The sequence below is a fragment of the Labeo rohita genome, chromosome 18 (assembly GCF_022985175.1).
Source record: "Labeo rohita strain BAU-BD-2019 chromosome 18, IGBB_LRoh.1.0, whole genome shotgun sequence".
In the NCBI taxonomy this organism is placed as follows: Eukaryota; Metazoa; Chordata; class Actinopteri; order Cypriniformes; family Cyprinidae; genus Labeo; species Labeo rohita.
Window position 1 is genome coordinate 25,634,104 of NC_066886.1, and position 25,083 is coordinate 25,659,186.

The 25,083-nt window shown below is 34.2% G+C and overlaps 1 protein-coding gene across 3 annotated transcripts in view; it reads right to left on the reverse strand.

Moving 5' to 3' along the window:
- The window catches only part of mob2b (MOB kinase activator 2b), a 52,600-nt gene that overhangs the window by 18,237 nt on the left and 9,280 nt on the right, over positions 1 to 25,083 (reverse strand). Inside the window, exon 1 of one of the 3 annotated variants that reach the window (XM_051134928.1) lies at positions 4,207 to 4,500. The exons of 1 other annotated variant lie outside the window; for it this stretch is intronic. In XM_051134928.1, coding sequence (XP_050990885.1) covers positions 4,207 to 4,331 — 125 coding nt within the window. In that variant the 5' untranslated portion in view covers positions 4,332 to 4,500. Of the gene's footprint in view, positions 1 to 4,206; positions 4,501 to 25,083 lie in introns of those variants that run through there. One more of the 3 variants, XM_051134929.1, reaches the window with a different exon arrangement.

Here is a 25,083-nt window from a genome sequence, read left to right on the forward strand (position 1 = left end):
TCTCATGTTTATTCAACAAAGTCAATCACCACAAAAAATGTATGGGAAGCGCTGGTAATGTATATCAAAATATCGCAAATGTGTTTAAAAATCATATCACCGTTATTGAAAAAAATATATATTGCGGTATATATTTATATTGAATTATTGTCCAGCCCTAGATATAGTATTATATATAAGATAGTATAGAAATTAGACTGATATGAGGTAATAAAAATGCATGCATATTAGCAGGAGAATGACCAAAATGTTGTTAAAAATACTTTTACATGGAGTATAGTGCAGGACACTTTAATAACCGTTTGACATGTCAACTACCAATAAAGCATTTCCTTAACAGGTTGCTTAACAGTAAGTTGTGACGTACTGGATGCTGCTGTTGTGTAGCAATTCGTGTTATGACAATGTAATTTACAGTGGAACATCAGGCTGGAATTTTCCTGCAGAGCTCGAAGGCATGTTCATACTCGACACTGGAAAGCTAGAAGGGCCGGTCTGGCCTCGGGACTAGTATTTTAGTCCTCTAACAGCATGCCAAGCAGACAAACACATGGTAGAGACGCACAGCCTCCCTGGCTCCATGCACGGGCCCTCTTTAGCTTTTCTGGTAATATATAAAATAAAAATAAGCACACATTCTATACATATACAGTATATATATATATAGAAGTCACCAGAGCATAGACACGTCACTTGTTTTTAGAACATATTAATGAAGGTCATAATGCTAAAAGTATTCAACCCTGTTAATATACGCGCTGGTTGGTTCAATCCAAACACTAGCGTCAGCCTTCAATTATTACAGCATGAGCCTTAAAAGGTCAGCCTGAAATAAATGCTGGAAAAAGAGAGTGGAAAGAGTGCTTTCTAAAATGAGGCATGGACGTCAGGTTGTACGTGGGAGTGGTGAAATAATGGGGGCCTGTGTGAGCGGGACAGGAGAGGGGCAGGACATTGAGCCTTCACAGGCTGCGTTTGTCCAGGAGGGCAAAAAAAACCAAGGGTAGGGAGGCAGACGGAGGCAGAACAGAGAAGGCTTTCATTGCCTCTACAGGTGAGAGAAAATGAAAGAGCAGCTTACGAAAGCAGTGACGCAAACGTGTAGATGATGCGGCGCAGTAAATGTTTTCTTAGTAAACTCAATGCTTTAGGAATTGTACCTTTTTACCTCACAGGACCAAAATATCTTGGATATATATATAGTGACAAAGAATCTTTACTACTAGAGGTGTGGTCACTTTAGACGATGTTTAGTGTTCAGGCCAAATAGGTACATTTTTAATAGTGTGGCAATGTATGAAGCACAGATGTATGAAGTCACTTTCAATCCAAGCAGCTTTCAAAATTTGCACAGCCAGCTTAAACCCATTGCAAAATCTTTGTGGGAAAAACTTTAACTCTTACGAAACTCATGTGTGACTTTCTACTGAAATAACTGTAATTTACTTACGAAAAGTGACCGCACCTTAACTGTTGATAAAATCTCTCTAGGGCATGAAATGACACAACAGATAAAAATTATTCACCAACATGTCCTACCAACCCCATCTCATTAAGAAGATTTTTACCTCCAACAACAAACAATTTGAGCAAAAATATCAAATTTTTTTCCCCCATATCATACAATAATATTTACCACAATTTTAATTTACAATTAATGGATAAGGAAATGCTTTCCACCTTGAGAATGAATGTAAACATAACTAAACATCATCGTGGTCACATGATGATATGAAATGACAGGTCTTCCAGGCAAAAAGTGTAGTTTTAAAAATATATTTATACTTCTTTTTCTAACATAAAAGGTCTTTAAATTTGCGTTTTGGGCCATTATGCTTTGACACTGTATGTGTCAAACCCAAAACTGCAGACACAAGTCTGTTTTTGCTGCGTGTTTTGAAGCGCACACTTCGTTCAGGCAAACGGCTCATGATCCGGTGTTTTCCGTGTCTCAGAACGGCTCCGTTCACAGTGAATGCAGTGAGCTTTTTATTACATGCGCTGTGAGTTTAACGTGCGTTTTCTGTCAAAATAAAAGCTTAAAAGTGCAGTATGAATTGCTGACAGCTAGCAGTATAAATGGGTACTGCAGTCCAAATTCAAAATATCTCTTTCAAGTGTAGAAGTTAAAGGAAAAGTCCACTTCCAAAACAGAAATTTACAGGTAATTTACTCACTGTCTTGTCATACAGGATGTTCATGTCTTTCTTTCTTCAATCAATAAGAAATTATGTTTCTTGAGGAAAACATTTCAGGAATTTCTCCATATAGTGGACTTCAATGGTGCCCCCAAGTTTGAACTTCCAAAATGCAGTTTAAATGCAGCTTCAAAGGGCTCTAAACGATCCCAACCCAGGAAAAAGGGGTCCTACCTAACAAAACAAACGGTCATTTTCGAAAACAAATTGACAATTTATATACTTTTTAACCTCAAATGCTTGTCTTGTCTTGTCTCTGCGATGCGGATCACTACAGTTAGGATATGTCAGAAAACTCCCGTCTCGTTTTCTTCTTTAACGTCGAAATCGTCCTACATTGCTGTTTTACCATTTTTTTTGTAAAGGGCATTTGATCATCTTTGCATGTTCACTTTGTAAACACTGGGTCGGTACTTCTGCAGCGATGTAGGATGATTTGAAATTTGGGGAAGAAAACAAGTTCACGCAAACTTAGACAAGACGAGCATGAAAAAGTATATAAATTGTCAATTTACTTAGAAAATGACCGATCCTATTGCTAGATAAGACCCTTTTCCCTTAGCTGGTATTGTTTAGAGCCATTTTAAGCTGCATTTAAACTATATTTATATTACATCTTGGAACGTAAAACTTGGGGGCACCATTGAAGTCCATTATATGGATAAATAATTCCCCTGAATTCCCCTCAAGAAACATAATATCTTATCAACTGAACAAAAGAAAGACACAAGCATCTTGGATGACAAGGGGGTGAGCAAATTATCTGTAAGTTTTTGTTCTGGAAATGAACTGCTACTAAAAAAAAAAAAAAAAAAAAAAAAAAAAGCATTGTAATCTCCCTACTGTAGTGTAAAGCAAATATACCTATGAAATATTCATTTTAATTTATTTTATAGCATATATAAAATACATGGCCATTACTGGCATAGGAAGAATAATAATAATAATAATAATAAAATAGTTGTTATTATTATTATATTCTAATTTGATTGGCTTCCTAAAACAGATATAATAATAATAATAATAATAATAATAATAATAATAATAATAATAAAAATTAAAAAAAAAAAAAAAAAAAAAAAAAAAACAAATGAATGAAGATGTACATTTTAAAGTAATCACAATAAATATCGTATCATGGACTTCATATCAAGATATTATTTGATCATGAGATTTTGATAATGTTATATCCCTACCAACTTTCTTTTAATTTAGGACTTCATGAAATCATTTTCCCTTAAATTTTGTGCTTCTAATTTTTTTCTGCATTCTGCGTTTTAGAATTTATTACATAGGTATCACCAATAGCGTCTAATGAAATGACTGAATAAAACTTAAACCATTTAATAAATCGTTTAAAATGCAACCAACTTCGCAATAGTGCTTTTGTTTTTGTTTGTTTGGTTTTGCTAAAATAAAATGCAGCACAAAATAAGTGCATAAATGAGAAAAAAAAAAAAAAAAATAAAAAAAAAATATTTATTTGGCTGCATCAAATTCCTTAAATTATTATTATTACTATTATTAAATCTGTCATAATTTCTTCTAGTTAAACCAGTTTAAATATTGTATTTATTTAAATATTGACAGGCATAAGTGAGATTTGAAAGCTACATTAGAGAGGAACTTTAGTCTGTTTCTCACACAAAGCTACTGAATTGACCATTTTAATACCGCTCTTTTGGAGCTGGACATGAATTATCTGCACTTGTCTTGCATGGAAATTAGCTGATTGGACAATCTGTCAAAAATCTTACTTTGTGATTCAAAGGAGGAAGAAATATGGAACTTGCTCAATTAGGCTGCACAATGGTTATGGTTAAACAACTCCCTAATTTTACATGCAAAATTGTTAAAATACTTCAAGAAAAGAAACTCAAAATAGTTCAGGGTTGAGTCCGAGCAGATCCCAGACATATATTTTTCAAGTTTCATTGTCAAGTTTTCCTTTGCAAACATGCCAACATAGAGCTCAATATCCATTTTGCAAAACCTCACTAATACTTACTGAATATGATTATTGTTTGATTGTCTGAGAAGAACCAAGTACCTGTTGAAGAGGGTCCACAGAAGACCAAGAGAGTTTTCGAGGCTGTCGAAATCAACCGGCGGATTTTCTTCGGCTTTTGACATTTGGAAACCTCAGACCATTCGTTACAACATGAACAATGGCTTCCTCATCCTACCTCATCAGACTTTGGCAGCAAAAAAAACAAACAACACCGTCTGCCAACCCAACAATACGTGCGAAAACCTCACAGCCCTAGGGTGAAACGAGATGAAGTTTACGGCTGTGGTCTCTGGATAAGTTCCTCTCTTGTCTGCTGCCACTGATAAGGAGGCCTAAACCATGAAGATTGACATGCACTTGACTCAAACATGAAGTATTCAACATATAACCACTGATGGTCAGTAATACGCACCCTATGAACAATAAGGAGCTCAAAAGTCACACTGAGAATTTGAACTTTGAACTTCGAAACCGATGTTTGTATCAGATTGTACATCTACAGTAAGCTTTGAGCATTATATAATGCTTACAGAGTGCTGTGGGAATATTCAGGGCTTAAAGTTTGTCTTTTGAGGGTTTGTACTTTCACTACTTCCTGTTCCTTAAGAAAAAGAACAGCAGGAATGTGCCGATACATTGTTTGGGCTCCGTGGAGGCATTTCCCGAGACGCTCGCATGAACACGAACGGCTTTCCTGTGTTTATATACTTCCTCAGCAAGAAGCAGCCGAGACTTTCTGTTCGACGCAAAGCCGCGAGCGCCTTCCACAAATATTATTGTTAATGGAATTTGTTTCTCTGCACTGACTGGGAAAAGAATGGCTCGCTGGAGGAAAGGACGCCGCTGCACCTGTGCAACAAGAGTCTGTTTGACTTCAGAAAATCAGCCTTTCTAATGAAACCTCATTAGAAGCTCAAATTTACCTGTACTAATGAACTTGGTTCACTAAAATGGAATCACTTCTCAGGCCAGCTTTTCCTGCATTACCAAATGCTATTGGTCACCTACAAATTCAGATTTCTGTGCAATGTACAGCACTTTATGTAAAATTAATGATTTACCATCACCACATGTTGTGTTTCATATTTGCATGACACCCCACATTTTGTAACAAACTTAGACTCTAAAACTGAACTGAAACAGATGCTTTCATGTAGTTTTTGAATTTAAATGATATGTTTGGGGTTTAAGAAAATAGTACTTCTAGTCAGTATGGATGCATTAAATTAAAAAGTGACAGGAATATATTCATCATGGTACAAAAGATTTCTATTTCAAATGCTGTTCTTTTGAACTTTCTATTCATCTGTGAATCCTGAAAAATAAAATGTATCACAGTTACCACAAAAATATGAAGCAGCTCAACCATTCTCAACATTGACAATAATCAGAACGGTACTTTTTTCAGTACTTTACTCTCTGTATAATAACAAAAACATTTATTTTAGTGGAAAAAAAAAAAAAAGTCCAATTTCACATTTTGAAAAATAGGGCCCTACAATCTTCATTCTTTCTTTCTTTCTTTCTTAATTCAACTTCACAGCAATATATATATATATATATATATTTTTTTTTTTTTTTTACTGATAATCAAATGAAAGCATTAAACATTTATTTATTTTTAATTTGGTGAACAAACAGAGGTCTGCTGTTAAAATTAATACTTGGAAAAAAAATTGTCAATATTCTGTTAAAAAAAATTAATAATTGTATATATTTTTTCTATAATGAAGTGGTTAATCTGGCTGTAATATTTATTTTTTATCATTCAATTGTTTTTTTTTCAATTGGCCAGAAATAGAAATATATAGACATACATTATACTGTACAAAAGTAATACAAGATTAATATATTTCTGTTACACTTCAAACCATACTTTCATTTTGACAGGTTGCCGTGAAGTTTCAGTGTTTATGAAGTATGATATTATGCTAGTTTTCTCAAATGAAACCGTAAAACTCACATGAAGTTCATGTGTTCATGTCGTCGTATGAGACATAGAGGCTAAAAATCAAAGCGAGCCTTACGTGTGCTTCAGTATTTGTGTAGTAAACAAAACCGTGTTTCCGCCATTCATACATACAGAGCCAAGTGGAACATGCAGGATTCATATCTAAACCGTCTTTTTGCATTTTAATATTCACAGACATTAGTCCATATTGCAATTCGAATTAAGTGACAAACCCACTGTTGATTTATTCATCCAAAAATTGATAAATTCCATGGCATTCCACACTATAAATTCCATTTTTATGAATGGACCCCGCGATCCCGTCCGCTTTTTCGCAGAGATATTGTAGACGTGCGTCCATGTAAAGACACAACATGCCCCCCTAATATAATGGCAGGGGAAACACTGTACTAGAATGATTTCTGAAGGATCGTGTGACACTGAAGACTTAGGCTAGGTAATAATGCTGAAAATTCAACTTTGAAAACACTTCACATTTAAAAAAAAAAAAAAAAAAAAAAAAAAAATTATTTTAAATTGTAAAAAAAAAATACAAAAATAAATCACAAGATTATATATGTTTTTTTTCCGTTTTTAATCAAATAAATGTAGCCTTGGTGAGCATAGTAGTGAATGAGAGAGTGGCCCTGTCCTAATTCTAACAGAAAGTGACTTCATATGAGTGCATCACATCACGTTTCCTAAGTCACCAGGTCAGTCTCTCCTTCTGTGTGTGTAACTGACACCCAAACACTGGGTCATTACCCTGAAGACTCTAAAAAGCAAAGGAAGAATTACTGTTGATATGACATGTGCCTCTTGAGCAGAGGCAGATTAAAACCTTGTCAGAGAAAACATAAGTGCATAAAGAGAAAGTTTCCTGCAGAGATCTTTCACTATCCATTGGCAGCCCATCAGAGGATCTCAACAGGAAGTTATGTAACCGTCTGATACTTGCAATGTCCATCAGCGCAGCGGCAGAACAATGGCAAGAAGGAGGTACATGTGGAAGGTCGCTTGCTGTGCAACCCTGACATACTTCACAGCTCCCTAATGTAAAACAGCTAGGATCTACACTATTACAGCACGTTGAAAATGAGAGATCCAAACCTTACCTGATCAGAGAGTAAGATCCTGACCATCTAAACTTCATTTCACCAGAAACGGTTCCAGTAATGCAATCCAGAGCTAGCAGTTAACGCTATCCATCAGATAACACTGACGTTTCAATAAAACTAAACACAGAGAAGGTTATTTCCACATACTCATCAAGTTATAACCAAAGACAAAGAAATGAATTGTAGTACAGAATGTAAATGAATAAATGGCACAGAGAGTTGGCAAAGCAGTGGTTTCCGTTACGTCCGACAGTCTAATGTGAATTTATCCTCGCTCTCAACACAGCTGAGAAAAACAATCCAATTAAGACCATTAATCTTACCGTTTACCCTTGTGAAAAAGTAGTGTGCTTAAATTTTATTCGAGGTGCACGAGTGACGTACTTCAAATCTTAAATGCAGATTTAAAAAAAAACTGCAGCAGACAATATAATATTAATGAAATAAAAGGCCACTTTAGTTACTTAAATACACGTTTGTGACTAAATACTTAACACACTTAAGTATTTTCATTGACGTGACATTAAAGGAGAAGTCCACTTCCAGAACAACAATTTACAAATAATTTACTCACCCCCTTGTCATCCAAGATTTTCGTGTCTTTCTGTCTTCAGTCGTAAAGAAATTATGTTTTTTGAGGAAAGCATTTCAAGATTTTTCTCCATATAACTTCATTGACTTCATTGGTGCCCCGATTTTGAACTTCCAAAATGTAGTTTAAATGCAGCTTCTAAAGGCTTTAAACGAACCCAGCCGAGGAAGAAGGGTCTTATCTAGCAAAAAGATCTGTCTTTCTTTTTTTTTTTTTTTTTTTTTTTTTTTTTTAAAAAAAAAAAATCTGTATACTTTTTAAGCACAAAAGCTCATGTAGCACAGACACTGGGATGTGCGTTCTTGAATGATTTGTTCATTTTGAACGGATCTTTAATGTGACTCGGGAAGAACAAGTCGTCTCGGGGAGTGATTCGTTCAGTCCTGAATGCGCAACATCCTATTAGGTTCTGTACTGGAATTAGTTCACCTGTTTCAAGTCTTTGGGTTTTGAGTCGTTCGTTCATCTTATGGGGCTGTCACTTTATGAACGAATGACTCAAACCCGAAAACTTGTCAGATAAGAGGTGAGGTGAGCTAATCATAGACTAAAGACCCAGGTAAACAATGAATTAATCTTTTCCGTTTCTTATAGCATTATAGTTTTGTCTTATTTGTAGTGTGATCAACTTTTGTGTAAGCAGTAGATGTGTTAGGGAAGTAACATGTAACATTTTGCTAAAATGAACGAAATGACATTTTGCTGAACGAGACTCAATGGTCTGAGTCGGTAAAATGATCTGAACTTCCCATCACTACTACGAATCACGTCAAGTTCATCATATGTGTACACTGGCTTAAAAAGGTAGAGAATGGCGAAAAACTCCATCTCATTTCCTCCTACAACTTCAGAATCATCCGACATTGTTATACCTTTTTGTGTGTAAATAGCGTTTGACTTACTAGCACTTTGTTAGTCTTTGCGCGTTTGCTTTGTAAACACTGGGTCTGTAGTTTTGCCTACGTTCGGTGTGACCTTTCGACATGATTCAATAGTACGTGAACACGCATCCCAGAACCTGTGCTACACGAGCTTTTGTGCTTAAAAAGTATACACATTTTTATTTTTCGAAAAAAATGACCGATCATTTCGTTAGATAAGACCCTTCTTCCTCAGCTGGGATCGTTTAGAGCCTTTTGAAACTGCATTTAAACTACATTTTGGAAGTTCAAGAAGTCCACTAAAAAAAACTACATTTTGGAAGTCCATTATATGAAGAAAAATCCTGAAATGTTTTCCTCAAAAACCATAATTTCTTTACGACTGAAGACAGAAAGACATGAACATCTTGGATGACAAGGGGGTGAGTAAATTATTTGCAAATTGCTGTTCTGGAAGTGGAGTTCTTCTTTAAAGTATATTTTAGTTTATCATAAATGACTGGCAGTACACTCAGCAGTAACAAACATATTTCAAAGACAATAGAAGCAATTATGAAATTACATATGAAGATGTCCTGAAGCTCTATTTAAGTGGGTCAAAAGCACCCTTAGATCTGAATAACTGCATTTAATATGATTTTAAAACTATAATTTTCATTTAATTGTAAATAACATGCAATTGTCTGCAAACATTACATTCGGTTCACACTTAAGTATATTCTTTTAAAGTATATTATCTCCATAATAAGTATCCTGCACACAGTGTTGCAAGCCTTTACAGCTAAGTCAACATGGTTACTAGCTATTCACATCTTTATATATATTTAAAAAAAAAAAAAAAAAAAAAAGCCCAAAATCTTTCAAATATTGCAATTTGGTGAATCTGCTTGCATTAGCTTTTCATTTGCCACTAATTGTAAACAGACTGACTGATCCGAGACAGAAATAGACAAGGCCAAGGCTTTAACCCTTCACTGCCCTTGCTTACACAACAAAAATAACTATTTTAGCTCTTTCTAAAGCCTGAATCGTTCTGAAAGTTAAAGCTGGTCCTTGAAGGAGAGCTGAATTTGGGACACACTACTGACTTTGTTCATGAAGGGAAAGGATGAGGTTTGGTTTAGAGGTGTGGACTCACAGCAGCTCCACCCAGACCAGCCTGTGCTATAAAACTAAACACTGCAAATTTTAGCATCAGTTCATCCCAAACACCCACTGAAACGGGAATGTGAGGACGTGCTAGACAGGACTCGCACTAGGGATGGCAGGCAGAGACTCCGGAGAGAGTCCTGATTGGTTACCGAACACAAACGAGACATGAAAAGCTAGTTTAACTCAACTTTGGTTAAAGACAGTCTCGGGCACAACATGACTATAAATCAGAGTTTGAGCGATCAGCTACAGCAAATCTATCTCATTCTCAGTATACCACAACATGGATTCTAAAAATAGGTCCATGCTAATGAATTCTACACCCTGGAAAACAACAGAGAATTTGGGTAGTGCACACACACACACACACACACACACACAAACAAACAAACACACTTAGCTGTCCACAGAAATGTGCACTGTAATCTAGTCTGGAAGGAAACCGTGCACAGAAATGTAAAATAAACAAACCATTTATATATATATATATATATATATATATATATATATATATATATATATATATATATATATATATATTTTTTTTTTTTTTTTTTTTTTTTTTTTTTTTTCTATATTTATTAATTACAGTACTGGGAAGGTGGAGACAGCCACTTTAGCATTATTTTTATGAGCTTATAATCAGACATTAAGTACTCTTTAAGTAATAAATGAATGGTTTATACAACATTGATAATAATATATGCATATTTATATTTATACTAATATTTATTAAAAAGCTGAGAATTAGGAAACATTCACTTTAGCAGTATTTTTACGAGCATAATTTCATAACCAGACAATTAGAAAGCTAAGTAGAATCATTCATTAATTGATTGGATTTATTCATTAGATTCATTCATTCATTCATTCGATTCATTCGATTCATTCATTCATTCATTCATTCATTCATTCAAGAAAGAAAGAAAGAAAGATGACATTTGATTAGGACTGGGTATAGTTAAAAAAAAAAAAAAAAAAAAAAAAAAAAAAAAAAAAAAAAAAATTACAGTACCTTGAATTTGATACCAGTTCCTGAGAAATACTTTTCAAATTTCTGAAATCTATTTTAACACACTTACATTACACATTACCTCTTAAGAGGTCCTCTTTTCACGGATTATGTCCCCAGGACAAAATCATCATTTCTATTCATTTTCTACTGATTTACATGATCTGATTACCACTAGCTGCTTCTAGCGCTGTCTGTTTGCGTTTTCTCTTCGATCTCAGTTCTGACTCAGAGGAATCTCAATCGCTGCTCTTATGTCAGTCATATTTGTGTTCAATAACCCATCCTGTCTCCGACGATGAACGTGCGTTACACTTCCATAAAAACATTTATAGGGCTGGAACATGAAGCTAATAAACACGCGATTACGACAGTATACGATTGGTATGTAATTTTCATGAGATTCCATCTTCATAACAATATAGTGTGTTTACATGAGAAATGCTAAGCAGGTGTAATGATTAGCTTGATATAAAAAAAAAAAAAAAAAAAATATATATATATAATAATAATAATAATAATAATAATAATAATAAATATATATATATATATATATATATATATATATATATATATATATATATATATATATATATATATATATATATATATATATATATATATATATATATATATTATTCTCCAACATTACATGACCAATCCCTCATTAGATCGCAATCAGAAGTTATTACAAACACTCAATAATGTTTTAAAGTGAGTTATGAGTAAAAGAATAGTATACATTATATAAACTGCCTTACGTAGCATGATGCTACAGTGTAAATGATTGGTCACGTAACATGCGTTTTCCTTGATGCCTCGCCACAACCAATCACTGATTTAGGCAAATAAGGCATGCTGCATGCTTACTGGCTCACTGACTTTGATGAGATTAACCCCTTAGGTATCGAAAGATAGAGGCAATTCGGTCTGTGCCTCAAAAGTATCAAACTCGATACCCAGCCTGACATTTGTGACCATGGACTACAAAACCGGTCACAAAGGTAAAGTATTTGAAATTTGAAAGCTGAAAGTTGGGGAAAAAAAAAATAAATAAAAAATAATCAAGCTTTCCATTGATGTATGGTTTGTTTGGATGAGACAATATTTGTCCGAAGTACAATTATTTGAAATCTGGAATCTGAGGAAGCAAAAAAAATCTAAATATTGAGAAAATCACATTTAAAGTTGTCCATATGAAGTTCTAGCAGTGCATATTACTAATCAAAAATTAACTTTTGATATATTTAAAGTAGGAAATTTACAAAATATCTTCATTAAACATGATCTTTACTTCATATCCTGATGATTTTTGACATGAAAGAAAAACTGATCATTTTGACCCATACAATGCAGTTTTGGCTATTGCTACAAATATACCCATGATACTTACGACTGGTTTTGTGGTCCAGGGTCACATTTGATATTACTGGCACTCACTCTTCACCGTATCTGATGATCAGTAAATAAGGATCAGTAAATAAGGTTTTAAATTTTACTCCTTTATTGTATGGCTTTAGATGACTTGGAAAACACTGCATGAGTCATCTGGACTACTTTTATAGTGTTTTCGAAGCGTTTAGTGCTTTTTAGAGTTTAGCAGTCTATGATCACTATGAACGATCAAGGAAGAAACGAAAACAAATCTAAATTTAAGTAGAAAATTCCTAAACCATATACAAGATGCTCTGCATTGTTATTGTTTATTATTAGCAGTTCCCTTGAGAGCTGATCTATTATATTAGATACACATATAATGCTTTGATGACATCATCAGAGGTCAGCGGCTCCACAGAGAACCTCTGTGCCTTTTAAAAGCCAGAGCAGCGATGACAAATGAGCCTCGGCGCCCATTCTCTACACTTACATTCCCATCTGATCCCTCTGCATTATAAATCTCAGAGCACTGATAGGCTCTAAATCTATATGCTGAGTAAGTGATGAAAAGAACGGACACAGCCTCAGATGACCCTGCCTGAAATATTAATGAACCCTTTACTTCATCTTAGCAGGTTTAACGCACCCTAAAACGTTTTTTTTTTTAAATGCTCTCATTGCACCTTGCATGAGGAAGGTGTAAGTCCTCCCTGTTTCACCCACTTCCTGTCTCCACAAACCCTACATAGGGGACGCACCCACTCCAAACCCACAACGGAAGTAAAGGTAACGTTTCATCAACACTTTGCTTTCTTGAAAGAACACTGAGGTAAGGTACAAATTTATTTAAAGGCAACTTAACTTAAATGTACGTTTTATTAATCTACACTTAAAATATGCACTCATTATGCACAAAAGTAATTAATGCGTCAAATCAGTGCACATTTCTGAACATTTATGCTCATACCGCACACAGCAATACCAAACCGATGTCTGGAAGCATGTGGCTACAGTCTAGTTTCACTAGTGGAGAAAGCAAAGCATCAAGGTTTCAGCTCCATCTGCTGGATCTACAGAACAGCACAGTTTCATAGCAGATTCAACTCAAACTGGCATAATAGACAGAATTAATTTTTGCATTATACAACCAACCATCTCATGATGCAATGCACACCTTTCCTTTTCATTTCACAAATGAATAAAGATATGATTGAACATCTCTTCTCTTTAGACAAAAATACATTAAAAAAAGTGTTTTTTTTTTCTTTCCAGAATAAAGCTAGACAGTATTTAGTTAAATAAGCAGAATATTTTAATTATATTACTTAACATATAACAACATTATTATCATTATCATTATCATTATCATTATTATTATTGATAATATATAGCAATTATTTCTAATTTCCCACAATATAAATGTTTTTAAAATGTAATTTTATTTTGTTACTTTATAATACAATTTAATAATAATTTATTATTATTATTATTATTATTATTATTATTATTATTATTATTATTATTATTATTATTATCATTATTATTATTATTAATAATTTATTAATTATATTTTACACATAATATATAAAACATGCTTTAATATAATTTTATTTTTTAATTAAAGCCAGAATACAACACTTACTAAATTAAACAACAATACATTAAAAGTGTTTTTTTAATTTAATTATTATTATTATTATTATTATTATTATTATCATTATTGATAATATATAGCAATTATTTCAATTTTTCCCGCAATATAAATGTTTTTAAAATGTTTTTTTTGTTACTTTATAATACAATTTAATCATAATGTATTATTATTATTATTATTATTATTATTATTGTATTAATTATATTTTGCACATAATATATAAAACGTTTTAATATATTTTTCTTTTTTTAATAAAAGCCAGAATACAACACTTACTAAATTAAACAAACACTGATTGTAATTGTTACTTATAATATAATGTATTGTAGTATTGTATTGTTTTATTATTACACTATAAAGTAATAAATATAAAAATAAAAATACAAATAAATTAAATTAAATAAATAACTATGTTACATAAAAATGTTTAAAATAAGGTAATTTAATTAAAGCCAAAATACAACACTAAATTAATAAAACAAACAGTGTTATCATTTTTAAGTATTTGTAATAGTATAATACATCATTTATTACTAATTTTAATTTACAGTAATGCATTACATTAAACACATTATACAAAACATAATTTAAGTTATATAGTAATTAATTTATATAGCAATTAAATTGCATTTACAGACAGTATTCACAGTACCCATGAGTGTACAGTACCCAGGCACCATGCAGTATCCTAGCGTTTAAACCCAAACATGGCTCAGTGTCTCTCTTGCACCTGCTTGCTTGATCCTGGCACTTGGGTCAAATTTCACTTTGACTGTCATTTCAATACAAGAAAATCCAAATGCAATGCCAGTCCTGAGTGATTCACTACGGTATCTGAGAGCACCAGGATCTGGATGTGTTAATGATAGGGTTCGACTAATCAGTGGCATTTATGTGATGCTGCCCTCTGCTCTCTGCACTGTACAGCTGAAGGTCATTTGTCGAAAGCGAAGCAGCGCAGCAGCTCAAAAGGCCTTTGAAGCTGTACAAACTGAGCCAGTTGTGAAAAGTGTGTTGTGAAAGAGCAAAGCTAATGACCTCCCATGCCCCATTACCAGCCAATCAGCCAAACCACACTGTTCCTCTCTGGCAGGTGGCTGAGGGAACGTTGCTGAGACAAAAGCACAAGAGACTGTGTGGATACAACGCCAAACAACAAAACAAGCTGAGCCTGAACGGGCCGAGGAAATCCTGTGTGTCTCTGCATGCCCAGGCAGGAGCAGGGTGTGTGTTTGTGATGCCAAACCAAACGCTATTACACCGTTTTAACACACACAGTTGCGTTTGGTTTCTTCGACCAAAAACATACTATAGATTAAAAATACGATTCTCACTTGGGCTGGAATGGTATTTCAAAACATTTTAATCTGATGATTTTATTGAAAGAAATGCAGCAAAATTGAAAACAAACCTACATTTTCTCAAACACTAAATAGATAAAAGGCTCATCTAAAGCCAAGAACACACTACACAATTGTCATGCCGATTATGAATGGAATTTGGTCTTGACCACAGATTGTGCCTAGTTGGACACGGTCTGTTCCAGTCAGGCTCGGTCGCTGTTTGTAGTCGGCACAAAAAGGTCGCATAATGTGTGGTGTCTAAAGATTATAATCTTAGAATTCACGAACTAGTCGTCACCAGTCGTTTTCACAAAGCTTTTTTTAAACATGTTTAATATTTGCGACTGACACCAGCGATTATATGCGGCTATGCAGTGGAGTTGTGCTCACTGTCAAACATCATCTGGCATTCATTTTGTAATTTTGTCAAAAAATAAATAAATAAATAAAAATTCTTGATTACAAAATTACAAAATGATGACAAACATACCAATTGTTCTTGTTGAGATTTATTTCTTGCCTTTCTTTTAATTCATAAGTTAATGCTACGGATTTAAATAGTTTATTTATAAACTATATAAGTATAACCTAAATTATGTCAGTGATTATTTCATTTGAAATATTATCAAGAATTATTTTATTTCGATCTGCAGTATAATAAAGGTTAAGAAAAAGATTAGCCTATAGCCTTATCTATAGACTACAGGCTAATTCGATTTTTTTCTTAACTTTTAACTTCTTGAAATTTGTTATGAAGAATATTAAATCAACTTTAGGCTAGGCTAACATTTTCTTCATAATGAATATAGGCTACAAACATAAGGAATGTGTGTGTGTGTGTGTGTGTGTGTGTATATATATATATATATATATATATATATATATATATATATATATATATATATATATATATATATATATATATATATATATATATATATATATATATATATATATATATATATATATATATATATATATATATATATATATATATTAGTTGTATCAAATGGATAAGGAAAGAAAAAAAAATAGGCTACGGCTTTTACTTAGAACCAATTCATTTTTAATCCCTGATTTTAGACATAAGCCTACATGAGATAATTTATATATTATTGCTTGAATAAATGTTAAAAAATAGCACAAGAAATGTTATAATTAAGGATATTAAACACAGACCTATGCATTTGAAAAGACATAATGAAATGTGTCTAATAATTACAAAAATAAAGCGAAGCATCGGACATATTTAAGACTGTGATAATTATTAGGAACAACAACATAACAGGAAAACTAATGATTTCTGTTATATTAAGCACAAATTACGAAAATTAAAACAAACCTTAACGTTTCAATTTGTAAAACAGGTTTAAACTAAAAGCACCGGTGTTGCAGTGTTGCAGCCTATTTGGTGGGGCAGGAGCAGCTGCTGGAGCGAGTGTAGATGCTGCGGTTTTTGGGAGTTATTTTTTTGTTTTGTTTTTTTGTTCGGCAAAAATTGTCCAGTCATGACTCGCCAATCGTTAAGTGTGTTGCGTAGTGGAGTGACTCATTAGGTTTGTGCTCCTTTCCGATTGTCAAAGACAGTCGTTAAGTGTGTTCTGGTCAGTCTTAGAATATTTTTGCTAATCGTGTAGTGTGTCCCCAGCAGGAGAAGTCCACTTCCAGATCAAAGATTTACAGATAATGTACTCACCCCTTTGTCATCCAAGATGTTAATGTCTTTCTTTCTTCAGTTGTAAAGAAATTATGTTTTTTTGAGAAAACATTACAGCATTTTTCTCCATATAATGGACTGCTGTGGTGCACTGAGTTTGAACTTCCAAAATGCAGTTTAAATGCGACTTCAAGCAATCCCAAATGCGGTTGTAAATGATCCCAGCCAAGGAAGAAGGGTCTTATCTAGCGAAACAATCTGTTATTTTCATAAAAATAATACAAATGATATACTTTCTTTAATCTCAAAGGCTCGTCTCATCTTACTCTGCCTGGACTGTTTTTTTTTTTTGTTTTGTTTTTTTTCCGGTTCATGACAGTTAGGGTATGTCGAAAAACTCCCATCTCATGTTCTCCCTCAAATCCAATATAGTCCTTTTTTGTTAAGGGTGTTTAATCTTCTTTGCATGTTCACTTTGCGAAGACTGGGTCGGTACGTCTGCAGCGATGTAGGACGATTCTGAAATGATTTTTGAAGTTAAGGGAGAAAATACAATTGGAGTTTTTCAACATACCCTAACTATCTTGAGCCAGAATACACAGAGTTCAGGCAGAGCAAGACAAGACGAGTGTTTGAGATTAAAAAGTATTTAAATTGTATTTTTTAATGAAAATAACTGATCGTTTTGCTAGATAAGACTCTTCTTCCTCGGTTGAGATCATTTACAACTGCATTTGTGATCGTTTGAATCCGCATTTAAACTGCATTTTGGAAGTTCAAACTCGGGGCACCATATCAGTCCATTATATGGAGAAAAACACTGAAATGTTTTCCTCAAAAACTATTTCTTTACTGAACTATTTCTTTACTGAAACTGAAGAAAGAAAGACATGAATATCTTGGATGACAAGGGGGGTGAGGGGGGGAGTACATTATCTGTACTTTTTTTGTTTTGGAAGTGGACTTCTCCTTTAAGAGTGAACAGAACTATTCCTAAAGTTTCTGCAACACATGTGCACTAATGTACTGGGAGATCTGCAGACACTGCAATAATCTGAATTAATACATTAATGAAGTTTTTAACATTACATTTACTCCAGGACGAATACAAAAGTTCTTAAAGATATTGTACATGTTCATTTGAGAATCTGGGTGACACACAGTTCAAATTGCAAATAAAATGTCTATTTTAAAGATTTGGATTAAAAAAAATAAATAAATAAAAAAAAATACAGCTTGAATCCTTTGCAAACTTGACCCTATTTTAAATAACCCAGAAATAACATTTTACATAATTCTGGATAACCTGCATATCTAATCCAAACACTACAGTAGCTGAAAGGCTTGTCTGAGAAAATAGCAGATGACAACAGTTAAGGTATGATTTTGTACTTGCTAAGGATTTTTTGAACCCTTAAGCAACCACCTAAAAGCTACACAAGACACTATAGCAACCCAGTTACAAAAAATAAATAAATAAATAAAAACACACACAAATGCATGCATGCATAGATGCATAAATAAATGCGTGCAAAAATGCAAATAAATAAAATGCAAGATTTAAGACATAAATGCATAAATAATTAAATGAATGAATCTTCAGTTCACAGTCCAGGCCAAATTACTGATATATATAAGACAAGTGGTCATATGTAAATGTTATCATGGTTGTGACATTACATCATGACACTCTGATCCATTTTAGCAGTTTAGATTCACTATGGTCTGGGCAGACTGGAGCTGTGTGTTCTGATCATTAGATTGCAACTGCAAAGCACACTGAACTCTTTAAAAATCAAAACTGCATGGACATTCATTTTTCAATGATATGCAGACTCACTGAAGCAAAGCAATATAAGCAGAATGCACTGAGAAATTACGGATTTCCGCTGTATTCCCAGCATTGTAGTGCTAGACGGATCTGTGCACTAATCGTTCAGGAAGAGGGTTGGGATAAAAATCTGGAGACTGAAGAGCGGAGCTCCATCTCTACACGACCATCAGCAGAAGCACTGGATTACACAGGCATTAGCTGAAGTGCATTCCACAGCTGGCTAACACTTACATAACGCTCAGATACTGCTGCGCTCACTCCAGGGGGCCTCAGCAACAAACTTAACATGTAACATGTACAGATATAAAGAGCATACATGCACAATGACTCAATCCGAAGTCAAGCATGACATGTAACACTACTGAGAGCCAGTCTCACAGACTTGTAGATGGTGGCTAAAGCCCAAAGTATACTTTAATTTTTACACATATGCGAAGGGCAGAGTACAGTGTGTGTGATGCAAATTTCATCATCAGAATATTACGCACACTTTTTTTGTAACTGCACAGGCTATTTTGCAGTAATCAGTTGTTCCACAGGGTGGCAACAATGTCCAGAGCCGTTGTTTCACAGTAGAAAAATAAAACTAAAGAAATGGAACAACAGCAGCCTGCAACAACAACAGACACTCACATTGACAAGCACTAGTGAGCGAGAGGGTATAAGACAGCTAAGGTTAGGATAAAAGGATAAAAACATATTTATCGGTCATAACTTATAGGAGAATATAGAGCAGACACTGGACATGGATGAAGCTTTCTAGAGCGCATGTGTCGACCGTCCGCATTCGTGCACAATATCAAATGGAGTGTACTTTGAAAGACTACACATTTGACCGTGTGTATACGCTAACATACGCATACAGAAACAAGTATACTTTGGTCTTAAGAACAAAGCACTTAAAATCTACAAGAAATAGCAAAGACAACTGTTATGCAACACTGCTAAAAAGTGAAACAGTAATAAGCCTTCAGACTCATGTAGTTAAAAGGGCTCAGACAATATGACTGCATCTCAAATAAAAGGCGATGATCTAATGCATTTTTGCAAAAGGATAAACTAATCAAACTGGTTTTGGTTAGACCAAGGCACAAGATAATGCCCGATCATCTAGCACAAAGTAAAGTGAGCTTTAGAGAACCTAAAGTGAATATTTATCGACTACATGCTTATTTGAAATTGAATTTGAAATTTGAATTTTCAAACAATTCATTAAACATCATTTTAACTCTTTCCATTGACTGCCAAACCAATGGGCTCAACGTTGTTTAGTTCCCAAACGTTCTTCAAAGTTTCTCCTTTTGCATTTCATATAGGTTTCAAACAACATGACGTTGAGTAAATGATTTGGACTTTTGTTTGTCTTTAAAAGACAAATTAAGATGTTTTGAATGAAACCTGATAGATTTCTATCGCTCTATTAAAAATCTGTTCTACCAAAATTGAGTAGAATATTGACAATATATCTTCTGTAGAGCTGAGACTAAATTAGTTTCATAACTGATGAATTCTGAAACATTAAGATTACCAAAATGTTATTTTCCTGTTTATTAGTGAAGCTGCTTTGAAATAATCTGTACTGTATAAAGTGCTATACAGTTAAATGTGCCTTGACTTAAGCCAAGCCAAAAACCTGAATTCAGGTTTCTAACATTAATCTAACTAAACAATCACACTACCAGATTTCTTAACGTTAGCAATTCACACTTAAAGTTTTAGGGAAGTATTTAAAAAAAATAAAAAATACTATGGAAGTCAGTGGCTATCAGGAACTGTTCGGTTATGGACATTCTTCAAAATGTGTTTAACAGAAAAAAAAAAACTCATACAGTTTTGGAATGGCATGATGGTGAGTAAATGATGATTGTCATCGCTTACTCACCCTCATGTCATTCCAAATGTTTAGTTTTGGGTGGACTGTCCCTTTAACATAAAATCAATGAGGCATGATAAACACCTTAACCAACCATCTTTCTGTCCTAACAAAAGTTCAGTACACACGTTTGAATATTTAATCAGTACTAAAACTCATGAAGGAAGTGCTAGGAAAATGTATCGTCTTTGCCCTGAGAAACGCCTGATCCCTGAACAGCTAAGAAGTGATTTTACAGGAGATTATTTGTTCAATCTTATCCGTTCTGACTGTGAGAAGGCTACTACAGGTCAACAACGTGCACAACCTTCTTTGCCCTTTACACACAACACCCGTAATCTTTCTGCAGACAGTCCTGGACAGCGAGAGTATGGTTTACTCTAAGTAAAGAATGGGTTGCTGTACAACATTAAATCTTGTCCTCCAAGGTCATTTGGTAAGAATTACATAGAGTAGGCCAGGATTTACCTGTACATGTACATGAAAACTCTGTCATTTAGTTGACACTTAATCGGAAACCAATTACAGGAACAAATCCCTCTTTATAGGTTTACGACCTTTCAGTTTCCAAACCTGAAATTAAACAAGCAATATGTTGTAGAACCTACCCAGGCTCATTGGAAATACATGCCACTGCCTACACTTCTGCTAAAGTAAAAATGTACCTATGGCCTACAATTGCTACAGTTTTCAGTTGAAATGTACACTAGAGGTAGTAAAACTATGATAACTTTTACTCGGTGTCACACAAAGTATGATTTACAGGGCCAGAGTTTCAATTAAGAAAGCAGAATTTTCAATTCCTGACTTCAAAACCATTTTAACATGCTGCAAGATATGAAAACTGATTCTTTTGAACATTAGTGTTACATTTACAGCTTCACATGTAATGCAGTAGCTTTGCTCGGTAGCTTACCCAATACACCATTGCACTCGTGAAGTACGATTCCTGTGAAACTACAGTTCAACAAAACAGTTCAAACCCATGCATATGGAAGTAAAAATAGCAGAGTTGCATTAGCGAATGTGTTTTTTTATATTACTTTTGCATTCGTTAACACTATTGGGTAGGTTTAGGGTTGGCTTTGGTGTAGTTTGTTATTTTCCAATAAGGTAGAGCATTATTAATCTTTTGGCGACACTCCCTGGATATTTGAATTCTGATTCTGAACTGCCACAATATGCACCTGAAGCAACATAACAAAACGAAGCAATACGCTCCTGTACCAAGTAATACAAAAAGTTCACAGTCTTACATTAAATGTGTTTTAGCGACACTTACTGTACATTTCACTTTGAAACTCCCGCGAAACGTGCTGTAAGTGTTGCAGCAATGCTGCCACAAGCACGTAGTTTCAATGAGCCTGGGTTGTGTAGAACAGGAGAGGAAGCAGTTCAGTCATCTAGATTCAACACACACACACTTACACATGCTCAGTATTGATCTGTGAGGTATAAGGGAAGTCTGCAGGATGCCTGATATCATGCTATATAATCCCAATTATATATTATTATAAAGCCCATTCCTGCTCCATACAAGGAAAAGACAAGCTTTAATAGGAACTCACACACACTTCATTTGCATTTTCCTTACTGCATTTAAGTATGCAAACCCTAAAAAGGTGATGTAAGCCATTCCAGTCGTTTTGCAAACTTCAACCACACACGCCTTTCCCATATCCCCGCTGTCGTCCAAAAACGAGTCAGCGAACCCAAATGTGCAAAATTTGAGATTCAGATTTGCTAACAGACTTTTGCAATTTCAGTGATAGCAATCAGGCTGTTGGGACATTTCATGCACATTCTTTTCAGACTGCAAGAAATGCACTGAGGTCACACTGAAGGATATGCAAGGACGAGAACAGTGGAAGAAACAAACGGGGGAAGAGGAAAAGACGTAAGGAAGAAAGCGACGCCCTTGCACATGCAGCGATTGAGGATGCAATGTAGGTCATCAGAAACAGCAGGAACTAAAAAAACACGTGAGAGGAAGAGAATAGCAAGACAAATGCAAAGACAAGCACTTCTACATCTACCCTTTTGGTACCTGTTTGTCATCACATTTCAGTTTGTTTTGGCTGGTATGAAAGTGTTTTGAACTTTTCCTACCACCATAGTTTGGATCCAAAAGGTAAAAGGATAAAGAGACTAAATACTAATGAAAATGAAAAATGAAACTTCTGAATGTAAATAACTTAAATCAAGTATTTAATAATAATAATAATAATAATAATAATAATAATAATAATAATTATAACAATAATAATAATAATATAATAATAATAAAATGTTTTTTCCCCCCCGAAATTCCAAGTTTCTCATTACAAGTATGCAAAAACATTTTTGCACATGTTGAGTTCCCAAATAAGTGATGAAGTTCCTGTGAAACAGCATTTTACTGTGAGCTGGGACGTTCTGAGGTGCTGAAAACACCATATCACAAGCTGATCATGTGTAAATAAACAAGGGCTGTCAATAACGATTATTTTGCTAATCAAGTAATCTGTCGATTATTCTGACGATTAATCGAGTAATTGGATAATTATAATTAGTTTTTTTTGTAGCAATAAAACGAACAATAGCCTTTAAAATTACTTAAAATACACATATAATAGCAATGATGCAATAATAATTAGTTTCAATAAAATATCAAAAACAAGTAATCATATGGTTTTATTTAACAAAACTATATATAACATTAGAACAAATGGTGCCAATGGCCTGACAATTGTTTTTACACTTTACTGCACGATCCGTGTTTAATATTGACTCAACAACATTTCATTTTAATGTCCAGTCCACTTAATCTATAATACTGGGCATTTTCTCACTGTAATTTCTTGAATATGTGGACATCAAAACATGTAAACTCAGAGTGAGGGTTTAAGTTTTTATTTTGAAATTCCGTTGAACAGTTAGCATATTTAAAAAGCTAATGGTGTATTCTCCTGTGTTGGCATATGGTTATAAATAGGGATGTGACGAGATCTTGTGACGATATCCTCGCAAGACATTTTGCATGTTTACATTAGAGATGTACGATTAAACCTCAAAAGATCGAGATCTCGATTCAAACACCCACGCAATCTTATTCCTGAATGACAACGATTTTGCTATTACGGCTGTTTCACATCGTGAGTGTCAGTGGAGCGTGAGAAGCACGTTTTGTCGCTGCCCATGTTAATGAATCAGAGGGTCGGCCACCATTACGCTTCCGATGTCCAAAACACGCGCTGCTCACGCTCTACTGATGCTTACTATGTGAAACAGGTGTTAAATTTTACACAAGTTCATGTGATTCTTTAGGGTCTTAATGAAAAGTCTATAATATACTTTGGTCAAAAATTCTCAATGGCCGTGTAAAACAACCCCCTTTTTACCTTGTCAAAATGAGCTCTGCAAAAATCATCCCATTCCGAGGGATTGTTCCTTTTAAATGCAAATGAGCTCTGCTCACCCCGCCCCTTTCTTCTCTCTGCTGCTCTGAGAGATTGTTTACTTTAGCCACGAAACTTGCTAGCTAGCACGTTATTTGGAAACATGACTGATTGCAGAGATTCATAAAAAAAACCCTTATACTCACTTCTGCTGTAAGTGAAGCTGGATCACAAATGATTCGCGCGAACACAGATGGATATGTAGATCGAGAAACGCATTCCATTTACAAACAAACGTAATCCACTGCATCTTCAGCGGCTCAGATGTCGGGAGTAAATGACGACCACTATGTTCATTATTACATTCAGCAACAACACCTCAATCGCTCAATCAGAGATATTCTTGTCAAACTTACATCCCTGCTCCAGCATCGAAACAGTGGAGGTCGGACTGTTACAACTGATCTGAGGTAAGACGCTCATGTCAATCAACTATCGTGGGAGCGGCCTCTGTCGGTGTGACACCACACCGAGAGACATTTGACAATGGCTCGATTTGAAAAAGGGGATATTATTTTTACAGATTAATTAAAAACCACTGCATGGATTTTTATTATTATAGGATAGATTTTTACATACACTGCCAACACACATTAATGTTCAAACAACATGTAAAAGTGAAGTTTGCATCCGATGACCCCTTTAAAGACAATCAAATCTGCATTTATACTGCTGCTGATCCAGAAAAAGCAACACAAATAGTCTTTTCAACCACATTAAAATCATTATTTTTGTTACAGTCATTAAATAACAGAAAAAAACAAAAGTATCTTAACACTGGTATGTATTGTAACACTATGAGGTGGCGACAACTGCCAGTTTAAAAAAAAAAAAAAAAAAAAAAAAAAAAGTATGTCATTGAATCATTCATTCAGGAGATTCCAATAGTCAAACAAGTCAATGAATTGAGACACTGACTTTACTTTTTTTTTTTTTTTTTTTTTTTCTTTAAATGAATATGTTTTTAGAAAACTTAAGCAATGAACAGCTTGT